The sequence below is a fragment of the Nicotiana tabacum genome, chromosome 1 (genome assembly GCF_000715075.1).
Source record: "Nicotiana tabacum cultivar K326 chromosome 1, ASM71507v2, whole genome shotgun sequence".
In the NCBI taxonomy this organism is placed as follows: domain Eukaryota; kingdom Viridiplantae; phylum Streptophyta; class Magnoliopsida; order Solanales; family Solanaceae; genus Nicotiana; species Nicotiana tabacum.
Genome location: NC_134080.1, coordinates 76,358,548 through 76,381,552, shown reverse-complemented (window position 1 = coordinate 76,381,552; position 23,005 = coordinate 76,358,548). Strand labels below are relative to the sequence as shown.

At 38.5% G+C, this 23,005-nt stretch overlaps 1 protein-coding gene across 1 annotated transcript; it reads right to left on the bottom strand.

Moving 5' to 3' along the window:
* Positions 1–402: 402 nt before the first annotated feature.
* Positions 403–21,770, bottom strand: LOC107774205 (beta-adaptin-like protein A). Its single transcript, XM_016593681.2, has 11 exons — positions 21,402–21,770; positions 20,337–20,853; positions 11,908–12,032; positions 9,710–9,908; positions 6,284–6,512; positions 3,084–3,250; positions 2,711–2,920; positions 1,927–2,037; positions 1,568–1,744; positions 993–1,436; positions 403–897 (listed from the first exon to the last, which is right to left on the bottom strand). The coding sequence occupies exons 1-11, from the start codon at positions 21,452–21,454 to the stop codon at positions 607–609; spliced, it is 2,523 nt and encodes an 840-aa protein (XP_016449167.1). The 5' UTR covers positions 21,455–21,770; the 3' UTR covers positions 403–606.
* Positions 21,771–23,005: the final 1,235 nt, after the last annotated feature.

Here is a 23,005-nt window from a genome sequence, read left to right as displayed (position 1 = left end):
AGGAGGAAAACCTAATTAACCGGAACACATTTGGCCTTGAAAAAATAGCAGCCAGTTGATTATGCATAGGACAGAAGAACCTTTTCACAAGAGTATTTTGTGGTTTAAAGTACGGACAAACAATAAATAGGGACATGATCTAAAACCATCTAAGAATTTTACAAACACTAGTCATACAGGTGAAGTTACGAAAAAATTGTAGTAGTAGTAAATTACCGTTAGTATTTAGGAAAATTGTTACCAGCTGATCTCTGCATTAACTCCTTTTGATATCTTCTAACTGAAATAATTTCCACTGGTTGTATTTTGTATGCATTTTTTGACCACACAAAATCGGAAAGTCGGTGGGGTAACCGAACCAAAACTGGAAAAAGAAATCACTTAAAATTGGCCACCGAAAAATGTTAGTCCTCAAAAAGTAGTTTTTGCCTCAGAATCACAGGGCATGAAACACTCATCTTAGCATATGTTGTACAGAATAAGTAAACCCAAGTTTCATGGTTTGTTTTCTGACTCTTATTGAACTTGTACAAAATAAAATTACAACGAAATGTGAATCCACTAATACATCTAAGGAGCATTACAACAAGAGGGACATCTGAATGACTATGAAAAACCGAATTTGGACAAGGCTGACTGGAACAATTCTGAGAAGGCCTGAGATGTACTCTGATCATCAGCTTTGATCTTTAACTGTACTTTACACGACGATGAATTAACTATACATTCTACAAGATAGGTAGATGGTTCCTCTGCTTTTTGTGCGTAGAAGAAGAACTTGAAGTTCGGCGCTTGACCACCGGAAGCTATGCAGTGGATTGAATGGCCTTGCATGTGACGGATAAGCGCTTGAGGAGTTGTCATTGCTGCCACACCTTGTGGACTAATAGTGGTTTCCTGATAAAGAAGAAAAGGCAAAGTATTATGAAAGTGAAGGAGATTTAACTGACAATGGGGGATGTCGTAATAGTAATGTTCCGATATATGTGCACCTGTGATATTGATATTGGCAGTTGACGCCATTTCTGCTGGAAAGTGTTGGGAGCTAGAACAGCTTTAGTATTGAGCTTCAAAACAGGACGCGGAGGAGGAGGGCTAGCTGCAGCAGGCAAACCAAGACCAAGTAAATCATCGATTGCCGAAGCAGCTGATGCCACACTTGGAGTAGATTTGTAATCCAAGGAAACAAGATCAGTTTGAGATGGTGCAGCCAAAGAACCATCATATCCAGGAGCACTGTATGCAGAACCATTGTGACTCGAACCTTTACTTTCTTCTTTATCTGAAGTACTCAAAAGTAAATCCTTGTCATTTGCCTCGATTCTCTGTGCTGGTACTACATTATCAGTCGATTCTGCCCCAATAGACAAATTTCCAATTTCCTCAGAGAAGGCAAACGGCCCTCTATGTTCCTTATCGGTGAACATGTAAGAAGGCTGCAAAAATAATTAAGCATGAGAAACATGTTTCAACATTTCACTAATGTGCAGTAGCATTGAAATTACACTTCTGACTAAGATCCTCAAATTATTATACAATTGATAGGAGTAAAGAACATCTTGCATACCTTTTGATAAACAACAGAGAGGCTGTTAAACTCATCAAAGATACGATCTTTAATTTCATTACTTTGTGTATCAGCAAAGACAGAAACAGCTTGCTTTGGAGGATTCACCACACGCTCTGCTACGGAGACATTGTACTGTAGAAGTCTATAGTATAGTAATGCCCTGTCATGGACATCCTGCAATAATACTTGCACATCATTAGAGGCACATAAAACACTTCATACTAATATTTGCCAATCAACTATAGCTCATTCTCAATTAAGTTCATTCTGTTCTATTCGGGCCTACTTCATTCCAAAACTAAATATATTGTCTTTTTATATCAGTAATTTTTCAAAATACAAAAAAGAAGTGATACCTGATGAAAATCATTAACACCAGCAGCTAATACAGCTCCCAAGGCTTTCTGAGTCTCTGGTGGTCTTCTGAAAAAGCACTTCACTACTGCTGTAAGAAGATGCAAACGAACCTGCATAATGCATAGAAAGCTAAGTCTAATAAGCTTATGCATCTGTTTTGTTTTATGTATATATTTTTAACTCTATGAGAACTACATTTACAAATGCCTTTCAATCCATCCGAACCTTCCTACTGTTAGAGGAGCCCACACAAGAAATTCACAATTTTAGTTCATTCATTATCAATCCCACAAGAAAGCTTTGTTTTTTCCATCACTCAAAAGAGGAAAACTGATGAACATGGATGACATGAATGATGCAGATGACCTCAAGCTATAGGATCAATAGATCTTAAATTGAAGCAATAAGGACAGAGGCAACTGAACAGGGGGGGGGGGGGGCGCCTTTTGCAATTTTGACATCATCACCTTTGTACTAAGCAAGTAATGTATTGACTTGCATTAACAACCCACAAGGTAACTGACAAAAGTTAGCGAAGAAATGTTTTCTCCAAGGCACAAATCATTTTCAAGATTCAGAGCCTTACAAAATGAGACAACTGATTACATTCAGGTATTATGACACTCTTGGTGATGCTCAAAAATAAGAAAGATCTAAAGAAGAGCATAAAAGACTACACAAAAACCAGTCAATAAAAAAGGAATTTAAAAAAGAGACTAAAAACTTGCATAGGAAAAGAAAAAACAAACGCTAAAAAAGAAAAGAAAAATGCAGCTTGATTACCTCTGCAGAATGCTCCTCTTCCCAATTCTCAACAAGACTCTCCAATATATATGGAGCATCTTGCATGTCTTGAGCGTATTCCCCTAACATCCAAATAAGAGCTGCCTTGGCTTTGGGTTCCTGGACAGTTTTGCTACTAATATTCCCTACTACTGCTATACAATCATGACTCCATTGAGGATATTTCCTAAGGAGATCTTTTACAAGTACCTATATGAGCAAATGTCATGGTAAGACCAAACAAGAAGAGCAAGACATGAGGTTTCAGGTAATTTTACATATTTAAGGAACTATTCCTCCAAAACATAAAAAATAAACAACCCCAGAAAAGGAAAGATCCAAAAAGGAAAAAGGAAAACCAATGAAAATATACCAGAGTTTCCGCAGTCACATGGTCCTTCTCCATTTCCAAAAACTGGAGCAGCCTATCTACAATAGCATTAACATCATACTGTTGTAATGCTATTTTGCCAACAGCCCTGATCGATTCTCTCGCCATGGGAATGTCAACATTAGCAGCATATTCACATAGCTCCGTCACTGAAGTCAATCCACAAAGATAGCAATCAGTTTGGCTAATCAAAATATGCAAATTAATGGGTGCTGGGAGCGACAGCTTGAAGTTCTACAAAAGTTGGACAATAAAAGTCCTTAACAATACTCTGGTAACCTACACATCACCACACCAAAAAAGGGTTTATGGATTTAGTCCACAGAATTCTTTATATGTGGAGATCATACACTTGGGGGTCGTTTGGTAGGATGTACAATAATAATGCGGAATAAGGTGTATTAGTAATGCATGGATTAGTAAATGATGGGTTAGTAATGCATGCATTAGTTATGCAGATATTATTTCTTATCTACCGTTTGGTGTGGTGTATTAAAATTATAATGCATTGCATAATATTTAAGAAAAATAGTTGTTTACAAAAATATCCTCCATATTCTCTAGCTTTAAGGGACTTTAAGGATAATTTTGTCTTTAACCATACTAATGCAAGCATTAATAGCCTTGGTATTACTAATGCCATGGTTTTCTATGCATTACTTATACATAGGATAATACCAAGTATGATGTATAACTAATACAAGTATTAGCTATACACAAGTTGAAAAAATGTACCAAACAAGGTATTAGTAATGCATAGAGCTAATGCTTGCATTATTTTTTCTAATACCTCCTACCAAACAACCCCTTAGGATTTACTTGGTTTTATATAAAAGAAAATAGGCTCTTTATGAAACACTACATTTATTATTTACGCATTTGGTTACATTTTTGCTTTCGTGAAGATAATACCTGCATAACCTATGTGTAATCTCTGGCATTTGGGGTATAGTTGTTTGATTTATTGAGTAGATATGATAATAATACCAATACTAGATCGGATACAATTTTAACATAGGTGAAGGGTACTACTGGAATAAATCTGTGTCTAATTTATTACACACATGTTTTAAATAATGCATTGTGTATCCAGATTTAATACGACGAAGTTCACAATCAATAAGTCTAATAATGCAATGACTTTTAATCACTGTATATTCTAATCCTTACGTGTTAATTCATGTATAACTTTTCCACGAGCAAAACAACCCCTATACACCATAAATAATGGGTGTTGTAATTGAAAAAATATAACAAGTGCCTCCAGATTTATTTTAAATTTTTTATTTGATATTTTGAATTTAAGGCATTAATTTTGACTATACTACTAATAAAGAGTTGAATAACGGCTCTGGCCATTGCTTTTTTATTCCAATATAAGATGTGTGCCTAAGCAAAATCCAGACGAAACTAACTACTTCTAAAAAGAGTGAGGTTAATTTGTGAGGTCTATGTGTTATGTCTTAAGCTGGCACTAAACAATAAAAATAGCAAGTGAAGGGATATATTAACTGTTAACAAATTATAGAAAAAAAGTTAGAGATTACGGATAAGAAATTATCTTACAAGAAGACTACAAATAAGAAACTAAAATTTAGTAAAAGAAAACTAGTTAAAAATACATATTTGCATCTAAGTCAAAATTTAAATGGTTTTTTAAACTTGACTGGCATGGTTTTTACTTTATATTATCATCATTCAATTGCAGTTTGACCATTTCCTTTTGATCATATCATTATTTGTTTACCGCATATTTGCCTACAATTTACATATATATATCTGCGTCGTTTTTACTAAAGCACACGCTTTAGTTATGCTTTGCCGGTTAATGCCCAACCGTCTTGGCAGTTTTCTCAGCTTTTCGCCTTTAACAGGCTTCTACTCAAAGCTTTCTACAGAATTTTAAAAAGAAAAGAGAAAAACAAAACAAGTTAAAAAATTTGGATCGATCATGGTACAAATTCACAACTTCTCGTGGAAGGGGAAATAGTTCTACTGAATTGCATTCTCTCTGAAAACAAGTGAATGGTGAAATATCCACTAATACAGTAAATTATGCTTTATTTCTGGAGTTTTAACTACTTAAAATTCCAACTGTTATAGCAAATTAATGTTCAGACTAGTATTCGAACAGCTTAAAAAATCTTATTAAACCTATCTAAGTGAAATTATTCCCAACTACGACCAATACTTTGTTCTTGTTTCTCTATCATACTTATTGTTTAAAATAATAAAGACCTAGTAAAAAGTAAAATTTCTGTAGAAGGGAATTTAAATAACGGTTGTGTCTCCTCGACTATTCCACCTGGTACCTGCTACTTCCTACCAACATAGATATTGGGTAACTATGTCCACCAAGGCATATGTTGATGAGAAGAAATCACCTCGTGTTTTTTATTTCTGCTGGAATTTGCACAAAGGTCTCTAAGATTTGCACCCACTTTACTGACCACTATGCCACACCCTAGGGTGCAAAGGAAACTGATACTAGTTGATCTATTCTCATTTGCCTGAGTCTTCGGGCAGAGTTACCCGGTACTAGAGCTGATTGGAGGAAGTATATATCCGGTGGAATAGCCGAGGTGTCGGAAAGCTGGCTAGGCACCAATCGTTATAAGAAAAAAGTTAATAGGAAGTTAGATACCTTCCTATAAAATAGAAGTGAAAGAATAAAAAATAAAATAAATTGATGACCAATATAGGTACGGCTTTTTAGGGACGAAGCACATTTTTTACGAAGTCAGGAAGAAGCACATTTTGCAAGAATTTCCTTCCTCCAGATAAATTTGACCAATTTTTGGTGTTAGATAAGAAAAATGAGAACCTGCATCTAGTTTTTGGTAATAAAGTGTAATGTAAGAGTTTGTTTTGACAATTATATGGAACTTAAAAATTTAGCACTTCAGTTTATATTTACTAATCACCCTAAACATCAAAACCAACAGAACTTGCTTTCCACAGCTTTATTAACAGTTTACTGATTACTGTGCAAATTCACTCATTCTTACCTCTTCTCAAAAAAGAAATACTCTTTCTTACCTTATGCCCTTAATTATTTTTCAAAATTTTGGCTGGTGCAACACCAATATCCCTTTGACCATGATCCAACACCAGGAAATAAGGTACACACAAAGACGCTTAGGTTGAAAACTTCAAATTAGTTGACTGGTACAGATACTCACCAATTTCATATGTATTGCTCTCATTTGCCACAGCAGTCAGCATCTCAAGTTTTAGCTTTTTGACATAAAATGGCTCATTGTACTGGCAGTAGAAGTGCTTGTAGTCTGCTGAAAAAATATATGGTGCACGCATCACCAGCAAATGTAAATGGCTTAACACGGCATAGGATTGCTCTGGACCTCCTGAGCTAACTAATGTAAGTAGAGGTGCTTTTATACGCTCATATACCTAAACAGAAGAATGAGTAAACGAAAATTAGAACTCAGCATTAGTAAATTATAGGATGTGTCAATGATGAAAATAAAAGAAAATTTTGCATAAATAAAATTTTAAATAACATCATTTTGCATTTTTATGCAACTATTAGGTAACAAAGCTGTCAGAGCAATATAATAATTAAGTTGAGGCGGTTAGATAGCTAAGTGTGAGTACTTATACTTGTTGTAATATAGAATTTATGGCCTCCCTCGGGTAAATATAGCTACTAACAATGTAATGTGTGCCTATAAGAGGAATCAGATGTGAAAAATTAGTTTTCATGCATTAACTCAATATCTCCTTCTTGCTTATCTTAAAGCTCACAGAGAGTAAATCTGATGAAACATTTACACCAATAGAACGTGGGGATCCCATTTGTCTAAAAAATATACACTTGTACCAAAGGTATGTTCCGAGATTGGCACTGTCACAGCATCATTTCCAAGAATGAACATTTTTTGTTCTTTGTTTTAGATCATATACTTGGCTTCATCTGTACGTGTGAAAGTTAAATCTCAAACTGTATTGACTTTTCATGCTTCTTTTTACATGCACAGCAAAGATTCCCAACTTTTTAAGGTAAATTTTTTTATTGATATTGGAAAAATCCCTGTTTGAGAGCTACATAACAGAAAGTATAGAGCCCAATCTATAGAAACCAAGATCGGGTGCACCAAAATGGAACTAGAGACAAGAGGCTATTCCTCAAAAATAAAAAGTCATGCTCAAACACCCTTCTATACTATTTCACTTATTTAACATAACCCACATAAGAGCTAGGGGTGACATCCCATGCCATGGATTTTCTCTTCCTTCTTCTAAAAGCCCACTTAAACAGCCCCTCTTTTAATGTACTCAGCATCACCCAGTGTATTTCGAATCAATTCAAGATCACACACCACAAGCGTGCTGTTATTTGACCGTGCAACCGGAAGTGGTTCCACTTCTTCTCCTGAGCATCTACACATGTTAACATATGGCACCAGCTTATATGTATGATCCTCCTCTTCCTCAAATTTTCCGCTGTTAGTACTAGTCATCTAGCTGTTGGAAACCAAAAGAAGCGAGAAATCATCTCGTCCTTCACCATCAGTAATTTACTGAGAACATGACTTATCTCCTCATTTCCTAACAGTCCTGCATGGTATCTGGTACACTCTATTTTTAAAGTAACTCAATAAGACTTTGCAATTCGCCAATCTCCCAATCCTATAGGTTTTTCTTATAGTTCCAATGAACTCCCCCATCTTGTAGCGTGTGTTTGGGTCAAGACCTGTACATGTTAGGAAAGGCTATCTTCAACACGCTCTCTCCAACCCGAGGTACATATGGCCAGCTCTTCGAGTGTCTCAGTAATACAAACAAAAAAAGACGATGGTTTTTAACATGCCCTTGAAGCTAATTCTGCTCTCATCACTTACCCTAAAAGTAATTTGACCACTAAAGTCTTCCGTCCCATCATAATGCTCCTCCACAATCCATACCAAGATGGTAATGTAATAATCCTAGTCCTTCATCTCCCATCAATGGTATCATGCTTCTCCGTTATGACCTCCCTCCAGAAAGTCCGCACCTCAATCCGATATCTCCATAACCACTTTCTAAGCAGGCGTTATTAAAAATTCTCAGATCTTTTACTCCCAAGTCCTTCCCATTTTCTGGGAGAGTGGTAATTCCTGGTTACATGTGCATCATCGGAAAGGAAATTGCTCTTTAGCCTCTCCAACGTTTTTATCACTCTAACCGTGGTCTGCATTGATGACATGTATGTGAAACTACTAGACAACATGCTCTTGATTAGTACTTCCTCCCTCTTTCGACAAAGACTTCTTTTGCCACCCTACTAACCTATCCTCAACTCTCTCAATGACCGGATTCCACACTTTTAGGTCCTTGTTCGAACCGCCCAACAGCAAGCCAAGTTAAGTAGTAAGGAGAGCTCCAACCTTACAACTAAATACTTGTGCTAGATGCTCAATGTTGTTCAGCTCGCCCACTGATAAGATCTGACATTTTCTGGAGTTTATTCTGAGACCTGCCACAACCTAAAATCATATAAGTACCTATTGCAGGTATGTCGACTGAGACACTCTACATTATTAAGAAAAACCAAAAGTATTGTTCACAAATAAAAGATGTGTGACCCTTACGTTGCTCTGTCCATCCCTCGATACAGTAAAGTCCCTCAGGAGACCTCTCGATATAGCACAAGTCATCATCTAACTCGCCGTTCTTATTACCAAAATGAATAACATGGGAGATAACAAATCCCCCTGCCTCTAATCCATGAGCTGTCGAAGAATCACACGGACTAACAAATCCCCCTGCCTCGAACCCAGGAGCTGTCGAAGAATCCACATGGACTCCCATTCACCAGGACAAATGATTGACCAAATATATGCAGAATCTGTTCCGTACTCCTCCACTTGTCCTTGACTCTCATTCTCATCATGATGAAGTCCAAAAAGTCCCAATTTACCTGGTCATAGGCTTTCTCGAGGTCCAGCTTGCACAGATCTCCCTTTTTCTTCTAGCATCAACCACTTTATTTACCACGACCTCTGAGATTTCACTTCCTTCCACAAACACATTGGTCTTTAGTTGAAAAGCACCTTAAAAATTATAGTATAGATGCTTTCCACCAGACTAATAAGCATGTAGTCTTTAATGCGTGTCGCCCCCTCCCTTTTCTCGAAGAGCCCTGAAAGATGCAGATAAGAAATGGAGGAACCTAATTCAATCCCAAAAGCTAGCACGTGAGATGAGGATTTCCCAAGACCATATAAAGAGGCAACAACCCATTTCCGCCACCAATATGGGATACTTAACTCCCCACCCTCCCCGGGCACGCTTAGAGCTGGACAACATAACCCGGGAGGGGGGGGGGCAACATCGGGTACACCATGAATAGGAATGAACCTTAAACAGGGGTTATCATAAACCTACTGAATTTTATATCATCTCCTAAAAAAGACAATTTGGACCAAAAAGATATAAAGATATGTAAAAAATTAAAATGAACAGAGCTACCCGGAGCATACTCAAAAGAATAGTGGAAAAATAAATCGACTATTTGGTGAGTAGAAACTTTAGCTGATGACAAGTAAAAAGAGATGGCTATCATCATCTACTAGGGAAATTTTTTAGCTGAATACTAGGATGGGAACCTGTTGATGAATGTCAGCCATAGAGAGTGTCAGTTGTAAAAATAACTTGATTGTTGCCAAGACAACAGCACCATTAGCGTGTTGAAGCCTATCTTCAAGAAGATTCATCATGTCAAATATCTCATTATTGTCAGCAGGCACATACTTTGAAACCAGATCAAGAACAACACATTGAGCCCATTCACTGAACTCCTTGAACCTGCAGAATCATGTCTGAAAGATAAGGCAATTCTTCACTAGAAAGTCCAAACAACGCAACGACAAGGAAAGGGAAGCATTAATTCTACTTTTTTCATGGGATTTGATGAAAAAGATACTAAACATGCCACACTGAGATTTTATTATCCGTGTAGTGTAACTGTCTCCACAGATAAAAGAATTAACAGGCTCCCAGGAGTCTTACACTATTGCATGATCTTAAGCAGCTAGAGAAAAATATTAAACACCACAACAAAATGGTAAAATATAGAAAGGAGAGCGGGAAGTATAACTACTCTCTCAAGTGTCAGCAAAAGATATCTATCCAAAAAGTTTCAGCAAAGAGATATCTTCACCAAGCAGTTTGAGCTAGTTTAGGGCCTGCCTGCTGCCTAAGTCCAAGTACATTAGGTTTTTAGACAATAAACCTTTGTTTCTTTGACAAAACCGCAGTCCATCTTTCCGTGAAAGAATCAGGATTTTAAAGAGCATTGAAACATTGCATTCCCTCCAAAAACAAGCACTCCCTCTGTCCCAATTTATGTGAGCTAGACCTACCCATGTTTTTTGTTTCTCTATGTTGCTCGAATTTGGATGTGAGCAACCGATACGGGTGCGAATCTAGAAGTTGGATTTGTCATCACCTTAATCATAGGATTTGGGGATACATATAGGAGTAAGGGTACGGGTGTTAAGATACAGCTAAAAATTGCATATTCAACATATATAAGTATATATTTTGACAATTAATTGAAATTATCAAATTAAGGCTAGAATAGTTAACTTCTCTGTACACACTTAATACTTTATTGATATATATAATTATATATAACCAAATAGCCAATCAACCTATTTCTTGGCCGTAGTTGTAGCCAAAGCACCAAATTTAGGTTGATCAAATCCATTGCGGATCCACGCCCACACCCTGTCTGGTCGACACGAGTGCGGCAAGCATTTTGAAGGGTTGAGCAAGATAGGTGTTTCCCAATTGTGGGACTATCAATATTGAAAATCATATTTTTGAGATTGACAATGATCATTCCTTTCTGAGTGAACTTTAAATATAGTATTCACGCTCTAGTTCTGCAGATCTAGGCATGCGAGAGGGTATTTGAATGCCCCACGTTGGTTGAAGGAAAAGTTGCCTTCTTATATGGTTTTGAACAATCCTCACATCATAAGCTAGCATATCAAAACTACAAATGTCGCAAAAAAAGCTATATGCATCATTTTGTTTTGGAACATTGTAGTATCCTGATCCGTGTCCAAATACACCACACAATTTCAAGCACAGTACTTCTATAAAGATTACCTTTTGTTATGACCTAAAAATCAAATATGAAGGCACTCACAGACTTTCAGTAGTCACACATTCTTCTCCTATGAGGCTATGACTGCAAATAATATACTATGTAGTCCCTCCAGGAAAGACAATGCATAAACAAGTGCATATAACCTCTACTTTTGCAATCAACAAGATTCTTTAATTTTATCTTTATCCAACAAATTCTAAATTATACTAGAGTCCCTGAAGAGGACAAAGATTTTCATGCTACTGCTCATTCAAAATCTCTGCGACATATTAGTAAATTTTTTTGTCTATAAATAATCGCGACATATCGATATCAGTAATCTAAAAGCATGTTAGACTTTACGAATACAGATTTACTAGCAACACTTTTGTTCTATAGCATTCAAACAAGTGAAGCTACTAGCAACCCTCAAAGTCACATGTAAACACAAGACCTTCCTAATGATGAAAATCAATAAAAAAAAGTAAGACAAGAACCAGTATTGCACCGAGTAAAAGTTATATATCAACTTAATTCAGAAATGACTGCAGAAAAGTACACCATAAACTGTTTTTGCCCTTTTTGATGAATACACAGAGTTGATTATTCCATACACAGACATGATTGCCAAAAGTACAAAATATAGTGGAGATTTTATCACATGGTTCCGATAAGGTATTCAATCACATGGTTATGACAGCAATTCACCTATTCAAAAGGTAATAAATAAGTGGCTTGCTTAGTAGTGTTTCTCTTTCTGTTGATGCTTCCTCAGATTTTGTTGCTTCCAAACCCCAGATTTCCTGTAGGGAACACAAGCAGTTGGCTACAACCTGAAGAAAGAAGAAAGATGAATATGAGTAAATGATAATGCTAGAGATCATGAGATGGCTGCTTCTTTTACACATGAAATTAGAGTTGTTAAATTCTTTGTTGTTAAATTCTTTCTGGTGATAAATAAAGAGCTTTGACATTTGTTGAAAAGCATTGCATGTTGATGCATGTATATGAAAATAAATCATGAGTGGAAAAGCTTAAACGTATTGAAGACTGGCAGAACTCTTTATAATTGTGTGGAGCAAATGATGGAAGACTAACAGGAAAGAAATGTCATTACTAGTAGTATTCAATATACACATAAGCATAGTTAAATGACATCTCAATTCTCAAGGCTATAACATCGAAAGCAGCATATACTATAGGTTGGTAAAAACAAGAACTTTTTTTTGTGATAAGATAAATTGTATTAATCAAAAGGGCGAGAACTCCCGTAAACAAGAAGTATACCAAAAGATAGAGAATTTACATCAAAACATGATTCTCTACAAAAGACGTCCAATCTTCCATACAAATAGGGGTTATATGAGTGCACCAAAAAGTGATCAAAGATAAAAGACTATTCTTAAGATGTGAAAAAGGAGACTCAATCCCCTCAAAAGCTCTCCTATTTCTCTCCCCCAAACTATCCACATGAGAGCTAACGGGACGAACTTCCACGCCTTTTGCTTTCTTCTTCTGCGGAAACCGGCCCAGCAATATAGCATTTCCTTTACAGTGCTTGGCATCACCCATTGAACACCAAAAAGGTTCAGGATCGCCCTCCACAAAGCCGAGGACACAGGACAATGCAACAAAAGACGATCAACTTCTTCCCCTGAGCTTTTACACATATAGCACCAACTAACAATAGTAATTCCCCTCTTTCGCAGATTCTCAACAGTCAAAATCACTCCCCTCGCCGCTAGCCATGCAAAAAAGCACACCTTCGAGGGCGCCTTAGGAATCCAGATCGAGAAGTATGGAAAAAAGGCCTCCTCTCTCACCGACATACTCTGGTAAAAGGACTTTACGGTGAACAGACTATCGCCACGTAAATCCCATCTCCAAGAATCACAAGATGGCTGAGGCCTGTCTTGCCCATATAGCAGTGTCAATAAATTTTGGAGCTCCGCAATCTCCCAATCTTGCATGTTCCTTCTAAATGAGAGGTCCCATACTACCCCCTACATGCTCCTTACGAATTCGTTGGACCATCAATTCCTTCTGGTTTGAAACTCTGAAGACGTGGGGAAGGAGACCCTCAGAGTATCCTCTCCACACCACCTATGATTCCAAAAGCTGATTCTCTTTCCATCTCCCACCCTATAAGAAATGTTGCCACTGAAGGATTCCCAATTCTTCATGATGCTCCTCCACATGCCACACCCGAAAGGTGTTATGATTGCCTTGGTCCTCCAACCCCCTCCCATGGGATCGTACTTTTCTACTATGACCTCCTTCCATAGAGCATGCTCTTCTACCCCGAATTTCCACAGCCATTTCCCCAACAAAGCTCTGTTTAATACCCTAAGATCTTTTACTCCAAGTCCACCCCACTTCTTTGGGGAAGTGACTGTCTGCCAATTCACTAGATGATACTTTCTAGTTCCATCCGCTGCATCCCAAAGAAAATTCCTTTGAAGCCGCTCCAGTTTTTCTGTGATGCTCACAGGAGCTTGCAACAGGGACAAGTAATAGGTGGACATACTCGATAAAGTGCTTTTAATGAGAACTTCCTTTCCGCCTTTTGACAAGTACCGTTTCTGCCAGCCTGCTAATCTTTTTTCAACTCTTTCGATCACTGAATTCCAAACCGTAGCATCCTTATGCGAAGCGCCCCATGGGAGACCCAGGTAAGTAGTGGTAAGGGAGCCCACCTTACATCCGAGAACATAAGACAAAGCATCGATGTTAGCAACCTCACCCACCGGGAAAATCTCACACTTGCCGAGGTTGATTTTGAGACCTGATACTATCTGAAACCATTGCAGGACCTGTTTCAGGTAGGTCAACTGATCCATATCGGCATCACAGAAAACCAGGGTGTCATCCGCAAAAAGCAAATGAGAGACTCTTCGGGCACTGGGCACCCCGATCGGAGCTAAGAATCCTCTCAAGAAGCCTCCGCCCACCGCTCGATCCATCATTTTACTCAAAGCATCCATCACTAGAATGAATAGCATGAGGGACAGGGGGTCTCCTTGCCTGAGACCCCTGAAGCTGCTAAAGAAACCACACGGGCTACCATTAACCAGGATAGAGAATCTGACTGAGGAAATGCAAAACTTGATCCATCCCTCCATCTTGCCCCAAACCCCATCCGCATCATAATGAAATCCAGGAACTCCCAATTGACATGGTCGAAAGCCTTCTCAAGGTCCAACTTGCATAGTAAGCAGGGATCTCTATTTTTCCTTCTGGAGTCTACAAGTTCATTTGCCACCAAAGCGGCATCCAAGATCTGCCTACCTTCACAAACGCATTCTGGGAGGACGAAAAAGACACGTCAAGAACCTTCTTGAGTATATTGGAAAGCACTTTAGAAATAATCTTGTAAATGCTCCCCACAAGACTAATAGGCATGTAGTCACTGATAGAAGATGCACTTTCTTTCTTAGGCACAATAGTAATAAAGAAGCATTGATACTTCTCTCGAAAACACCATTCATATGGAAGTATTCAATGGCTTCCATCAACTCCCCCTTGATGGTGTCCCAACAGAGCTGGAAGAAAGCCAAGGAGAAACTATCAGGGTCGGGGGCCTTATCACCAGCACAACTCGACACAGCCTCGTGCACCTCCTCCTCCTCGAAAGCCCTTTCTAGCCACTCACTGGCTCCCTCCCCTATGTGGTTGAACTCTATTCCCCCAAAAGTCGGCCTTCAACTAACTTCCTCTTTGTATAAGTTCTCATAGAACCTCACTGTCGCCCCTTTTACCTCCTCCTCTCCCTCAATCCTCGCCCTATCCACAACTAAGGACTCTATGAAGTTTCTCCTTCGATTTGCAACCGCCACCCTGTGGAAAAATTTGGTATTTGAATCCCCTTCCTTTAACCATAGCGCCCTCGATTTTTGCCGCCAACTAGTCTCCTGAGCTATTGCTAACTCAACTACTTCCCTCTTAACCTCCCCCAATCTCTCTTTCTCAGATTCATCTAACTCCCTCGCCCCTTCCCCTCTCTCTAAATCCCCCAATTCATGCATAAGCTCCCTCATTTTAACCTCTACCCTCCCAAAAACCTCCTTATTCCACCTAATAATATCTCACTTGAGCAATTTAAGTTTCTTCGAAAGACGGAATGAAGGTGTCCTTGATACCCCGTAGCTTGTCCACCATTCTTTCACCTTCTCACCAAATCCTGGCACCTTCAACCACATGTTCTCGAATCTGAAGGGAGCACGCACCCCCACTCTCTGCATCCATCTAATTCTAGCAAGATAGGCAAATGATCCGAAGTCAACCTAGGTAAAGGAATCTGCAGCACATTCTGCACCAGCTCATCCCAGGATGGCGATATTAGAAATCTATCAAGTCTAGACCTTGAGTTGGAATCCTCCGCCCTGGCCCAAGTAAACCTTTCCCCTGACAGAGGAAGATCGATGAGAAAGTGATCATTGATGAAGTCAGAAAACTCCTACATGGCCCTCGAAATCATACTACACCCTAATCTCTCCTCCGGGAATCTAATAGTGTTAAAGTCTCCCCCAAAACCCATGGAATATCCCATTCCCCCATCATATTGGACAGTTCCTCCCAGAAAAACACCTTGGACCCTTCTCCTACCTGTCCGTACACTCCCCCAAATCCCCACTCCACCACACTCACTCTATTTTTGACAAGAGCTGCTAAAGAAAAAAGTCCCTTCTTATAGCCTGTTTGGCCAAGCTTCTTTTTGGCCAAAAGTGCTTTTTTGGGCCAAAAGTGCTTTTGGCCAAAAATTGATGTGTTTGGCCAAGCTTTTGGAAGGAAAAAAAGAGCTTTTGAGGAGAAGCAGAAGCAGTTTTGGAAAAGCAAAAAAAGTAGCTTCTCTCCAAAAGCACTTTTTTGAGAAGCACTTTTGAGAAAAATACACTTAGAAGCAGTTTTTTAAAGCTTGGCCAAACACTAATTGCTGCTCAGAAGTGCTTTTCAAACTAATTAGTCAAACACAAACTGCTTCTCGCCAAAAGTACTTTTGAGAAAAGCACTTTTGAAAAAAAACACTTTTCAAAATAAGCTGATTTTTACAGCTTGGCCAAACGGGCTATTAATCTCCTTTACCTCCAAGCTTCTATCATCCCACATTAGAAGAATGCCCCCGGCACTTCCCACTGCTGGAACCCACTTATATTTTACCCAACTACCTCCCCAGACACTCCTCATAATCACATCAGACAAAACTTCCATTTTTGTCTCCTGAAAGCAAACTAGGTTAGCACCCCACTCTCTAACTCCCACTTTGATGATAGCCCTTTTGTTTGGGTCATTCATCCCCATCGCATTCCATGAAAGAATCTTAACTTCCATAAGAAACTATATCCCCCTTCTCCCCACATCCTCTAACCGAGCTCCCTTCCTCCCTGTCACACACCCGGCCCCTTCTCTGGTACACCATTACATCCCCTAAATTATTTTGCTTAACACCTTGACCCACCTCCCTCCCTGCACCATCATAACAAGATTGTTGCTCAATCTCCCTCAACAGTTCTAACACCCTATCTTCCTTCCCTTCAAAAGAAACACCAAGAAACTTCCCAAAGTTTAATAGTTTATCCTCCATCCAGAAAGACATATCCTCTCCTCCAATCCGAGATGAAATTGGACAGGCGTCTTCTATATGTACCATTTCCTTGCCCTTACTGGAGGAATACAAGACCATAGCATTGCTAGCAATAGGAACTTTAGGTGCCGAAAGGATCTTGCCATTTCCTTGAGGGGTATCAATCTCTGAAATTAGCACCCCGCTGCTACATGAATGACCAAGAACACTAGTAGGGTAACAGGAAGGAGGAGAGCATAGAGCCCTTGGCGGCATCTTAACTAGAAATACTGGTCCGGCACTAACATCAGATGGGGCATGCTCAACGATCTTTCCAGAAGAAGAAGAAGCTTGAAGTGTAGCCTCAACACAACTAAGCCTAGGAGCAGATGAGGGGGCGATGGAGCTGGGTCCATCAGAGGCGGGAGATCGTGGAATAACAGCACCATCTATAGCCGGTGCCGCCCCTGAAGCAGCGGCCATCGAAGAAGGGCGAAGGTCACTAGAGCTCGGTGCAGAAATGCCACTGTGTGTAGCACCATTGGCAGAAGAAGGAAGAACGATTGTTCCCATATGCTTAGGAGCCTTAACAGACGCAGCTTGAAATAATCTGGGTCCCTTATAATCAATTCTAATAGAGTTGGGAAAAGTTGTTGGGCCCATGTGAGGAGGCCCAGGCCTATACTTGCTGAAAACTTGTCTGGCCCTAGGATAATTAGAAGATGACCAGCCCATTCTACCTTGCCAACCCGCATAACTAACTCATTCACGTCTTTCCCTCCTGTTGAAATTTTGTCTTCTTCTCCCAAATTCAAACCTCTCGTCTCTTCTCGATCTAACATCTGATTCTGGCTTAGACCACTGATCCGGTGAGCCCTCCCCTCCCCTCCCCTCAGAGACTGATTTCTCCTCCCCTCCCTTCTATTTGACCTTCCCTTTTCTTCCGCCACTATCACAGGCATAAAGATAGGGCGAAATTCAGGGCTCAACCACACCCTATAACTCAAGTAGCCATCTTCCACTACAGTGGAGACAAGGATTCTGCCCCTTTTTCTCACCACAATCCTCACTCGCGATAGATCATGTAGGTTGCAAGTGACATCAATAAAGCCCCCACATATTTCACCAATCTTCTTGAAGAGGCCAAGGCACCAAATATGCACTGGGAGACCCACCATGTTGACCACCAATGTTTCGCCGGTGAAACGATGGTCGAGACACCCATCGTGCTCCACCCATCTGTCTAGATGTAAAAAGTTCCCATCAAACCATCTATTTCCTTTAACAAGAATTTCTGAAGCTTGAGACTCGTCGAGAAATCGAAAGAGATATTGTGTATCCCCCAGTTGCGTTATTTTCAGCCCGTCATTGACATTCCATGCATCTGCTGCCCAATTCCTAACAGCCTCTAGAGAACCAACCCATTTGGAGAAAAATCCAATTAGACAAGATTTCAAGAAACCCTTGCGTCTGAGAGTGTGCTCCTCAGACAGCGAGAAGTGTGGCACCTGCCCTACGTCGAGCTTTCGATGACATCTTCCCTCAAGTTCTAGGGTTGGCCAAGAGGCAGCTTTGATAAAAGACATTTTTCCCAGTTTTCTAGATTCTAGTGAGAAGTAGGAGTTTCTCTCTGTAGAGTCCATCATTTCTAAAAGGCTGACTGAAGAAGAAAATCTGAAATCTAGTCGGAAAAAACCTCCCCCGTCGCCGGAGAATAGTGAAAGTCGTCGGATTTTGGAGAAAGTTAGATGGGTAGGCTCGGAATAGCCTTGTGAAGAGGCTGTCTGAAGGCGACCAGACGAGATCTAGCCGAAAATTGGCTCACGCGCCGGCCCGTGGCATAAAGGTCGCCGGAAGTGGGCCGCGCGTGAGGGCGCGTGGGAGGCTATCCGTCGAAGATTTTTCTGGGTTTTGGTCGCGATAGGGGTGGCTATCTGTGGGTGGTGATAGAATCCTAGGATTCATGGTACAGAGATGCCTCGGGAGTAGTGCCTGAGAGCATCTTAGGGTTTCTGTTTTTCAACTCCTCTAGAGTATTGTTAAAGGAGCTGCAACACAAACGCCTCAGATAGGGAACAGGAAGGAGCTGAGATCCCCGACTCAGCCACTCTCTGTTCTTAAGTAAGTGTTCCCCTCTTCAAATCAAATGAATATGTTAGTTACCACCAATTTTAACTTTAGTCATTTGCGGATTATTGTTTCACATGATTCTCTTGTGACTAGGTCCCACCATCTTAAGGCGCCCATCTTTGTTAAAAATACGACAATTAGGGATCAAGTGCCAGAAGGCTCCCGTCCAGGCAAGCTCGAAGGAAGATGAATGAACACAACTTTACATCCTCATGGGAGAGAATGGTTTCAACTTTCAAGATTCGAACCCTGCCACCTGTATTAACACACAACGCTCTCCATTGCACCAAAGACCGCCTTCTAGTACCCTAATTACTAGTCCAAAAAATCAAGATAAGCATACTCAAATATCTCATCACTAGTCAAAGTTTTTAAAAAGTGAAATTCTTAGAGAACTTCACCCTGATGATAAAGAGACAATGTCACCATCTCCTCCATCCGTTATGCCTTCCTCACAAATAAACGTTTATTCTTTTCATTCCTTCCTTTATAGCATATCATTTTTTGTTCTCAATTTATTTATCTAAATTCATACTATAATACAATTTTTTAATTAAGTAATAGTTTTATTATAAAGTTTGAGCACAAGAACGCCAGTATACAAGAAGTGCACCAAAAGGTAGAAAACCTAAAAAAGATATGGTTTCCTACGAATGTCACGTAAAGAATTAATCTTTATCCTAATCAGACCTTGGGTTCCCAAAATGAAAAAGATTTGTCTAAAATCACCCAATTCTGCGATGTTGTAACCTTTTCCTAATCCCATCCACAATATCCCAACATAAGAACTGCTTCCACGACCATACTATGTTCTTAAATAGACATATATATAATTAACATTGATACTGCAAATGAGATATGAATTTGGCAATAGAAATCACATGTACAACTCAAACACCAAGTTGATTTATCTCCAACAAAGTTGAATCATATAAACAGCAGCAAAAGCCTGGCAAACACAGAAGAAAGATTCATTTGTTAAGCAAACTAGCTATCTCTATTTCCCGTTGCAGTAGTGTAAACTAGTCATCTGTATTTCCCATTGCAGTAGTCTAAGTTCTACATGACTTTTGCCATGAGCTGCAAGGAACTAATTATAGTTTCCCGAATATAGATCTATTTCTCACACCTTTATAATAAAAAAATAACATTATCAAATTATGCCCAAGTATGCTGCAAATTGTTGGAACAATTATCCATTATGAGATGCATGGAATCCACACCATCTATGCTGAAATGCTACCCGATGTCATAGAGAGAGGGAAAAATGAAACCAGGAAAAAGGGAAAATCTATGGTTATATCAAAAAGTGTCTGCAACTATTTTGTTGTTATTGTAAATCATATAGCAACCAAACAGTAGGTAATAATTGCTTCGAAAAACTCAAGCATAAGGAAGTAGCCAAAAAAAAAAGAGAAAAGATATCATGTCGATCAAATTGCCAAACCTGAGCATCTCGATCATTAAGCATCAAATGCTTAAGCGTGACAAGAAAATCCGCATCCATGCAAGTTGATGCTGAGATATGGTACAACTTCAAAACACCAATGGCTGCAACTGTCCTGACATAGCTATTTGAATCCTTCAACCCTAAACCCAAGGGGCCGACCAAATACTCAACCAAATTTGTGACCCGCAGAGAACACAAGCTCCTTAGAGCCAAACCGCGAATCATGGGATCCTCATCTTTGCAGTCCTTCTGAAGAAAGTTAATGGTCAAAAGCGCGAGTTCTGGGTTGTTTTTAGCATAGTTCCCAACATAAAGGTAGCACATCTTTTTTAGAACAATATCTGAGGTAGCTGAGCACATAACCATTTCGCTGAAAACTGATGAAACGTCTATCCCAATTGTCATACACGAGATCACCTTCTTGAACAGCTCCCTCTTTGCATCATCAGTCCCGGGAGCTCGGCTACCTGCCAGCTGCCTTAGCTGCATCTTCAAATCTGAAACTTCCCCTTTTCTGCACCAATGAAAACTTACATCAGCAATTGTATATCCTTTAAACTGTACATAAAATTTCAATTTTTGCCATTCCAAAAGCCCTAATCTTTATTTACTGGAATCCCATAGAAGCAAGCAAAGCTCATTTTTTAACAAGGACATTGCCTTATGTAATTATAACAAAATAGAATGTATCATATAGCCATTAAATATAAACCATCGAGTTATTAATACAGTATAACTATGCAAAAAAAAAAGTAGTGATTTGAATAGGTGAACTTCTTAGGTCAATGTGGGAAATACCAACATCATGATCGAAGCTAAAAATCCAATCTTGATCGTTTATTGAGTAGTTAAGTAGTATTTTCGGCTTCGGAATTTCAAGAATTCAACTATAAACAATTCAATTTCATCGGCTTTCTTGAAAGGGTCACGAACAAGACTACGTAAAAGACAATGAAAAATAGGAAGAGTTCCTACCTGGTATGGATTTTTTTTAATTCTCCGTCCAAAAGGGTATATGAAAAAATTTTACAAAAAAGAAAAAAAGAAAGAAGAATTGTTTACCCGGAAGGTTGAGAAGGTGAAGGAGATCGATGAGTTTGAGCTGGAGGAGCCATTGATTGCACACTGGATCTTGATTCGTTTTTCTCTAAAAGGAATGGATCTCACAGTTTTGGTTATGTAATGAGTACAGCACTACACCCCAAAGAATCAAAGGGAGTTGTAGAGTTTTTGCTGGTGTTCTGATGCTTTCTCTGCTACTGTGATGTGGCAGGGATGTGGAAATTCCAATATCTACTGTTGTTGCCCTCCAATTTGGTGAATTAACCCATTGCAATCTCAATTTAACATAACTTTAATAAATAACGTTGAACCCCTTAAACTCAGTTTTCACAAGAATAAAACCTCCCTCAAGTAAAGAAGTACGTCATTAGGATATTGTAACTTTTATACAGGACTATTCAAAAATGTCACACAAATTTTAAAAAGATAGATCTAAAGTAATTTTTGAATCTCATTGACGATTTTACCAACAAAAAAATTACTTATGTTAACATATTGTATTGAACATTTCGCACAAAATAATTCGCATATTAATTTTGTCACATCGCACTAACAATATACTTATATAAAATTTAAGAGTTTAGTCTTTACGTACTAATAGGACATTTTAATGAACACACAAGAGACTATAATTCGCATATTGATTTTGTCACACCGCACTAACAACATACTTATACTAAATTTAAGAGTTTAGTTTTTAGGTAATAATCAGATACTTTTAGTGAACACAACAGAGACTTAAGAAGGCAATTTTCTTCTATTGTAACCTTTTAGGCAATCACATTAATTTCTCTATTTAAATATATTTATGATACTCTTAAATAAATAATTTATTTTTAAACTTATCATATTATCCTTAATAAGATGATTGGTCATGTAAATATTTATTACTTGTTTTAAATCATAAATTTCAGAAGCCTTTATTTTCATTAAACTTTATACCCAATCAAATAATATCACATAATATGATGTATTTGAGAGAGAGTAACTATTTGTAATAAGTTAATAACCTAAACAATAGAGTAAATAACCTACTCCTTTACAATATTAGGTATATAGAGGGTGTTTGGCTAAGTTTATAAGCACTTTTCGACTTATTTACGAGTTTGGTAAAGTTAAAGGTACTTATAAGTTAAAAATAAGTCAAAAGTCATACCCCTAACTTATGAATTTTTAGCTTATAAGCATTTTAAGTTTGACAAAGATTTTTACTATTCTATCCTTAAAATATCTCTTTTTAGAGCAAAACTACTACATCGATACTCACTGTCTCAAATATTCAACCTAACCCCCTCCCTCTCCCCCTCCCCACCCTTTCAAGTCTTCAATTCTCATTGACTATTTAACATAAGCAAATTCTCTATTCCTTTGCATACTTATATCTATGTAATTGTGTATTAATCTTTGAACTGTATGTAATAAATGAGGACATAACAAATTTTTTGTGTATTGTTTTCTAAGTATTATGGTGATGAAGACAATGTTTGCTTCTCTTCAAATAATTTGTCCTATTTAGGTTTATTTTTTACTGAAAAACTGTTGTCAATTTATTAATTATTATAACTATGATTATATGCTTATCATAAAATAAATTATATTTGTCA

Bases quoted from the DNA above. Each gene is read 5' to 3' on its own strand.
- LOC107774205 (XM_016593681.2), bottom strand. From the start codon at position 21,454: ATGGCTCCTCCAGCTCAAACTCATCGATCTCCTTCACCTTCTCAACCT. The intron at 20,854-21,401 runs GTAAACAATTCT...TCATTGGTGCAG, and splicing joins TCACCTTCTCAACCTTCCGG to AAAAGGGGAAGTTTCAGATT. The intron at 898-992 runs GTGCACATATAT...CTTCTTTATCAG, and splicing joins TGCCAATATCAATATCACAG to GAAACCACTATTAGTCCACA.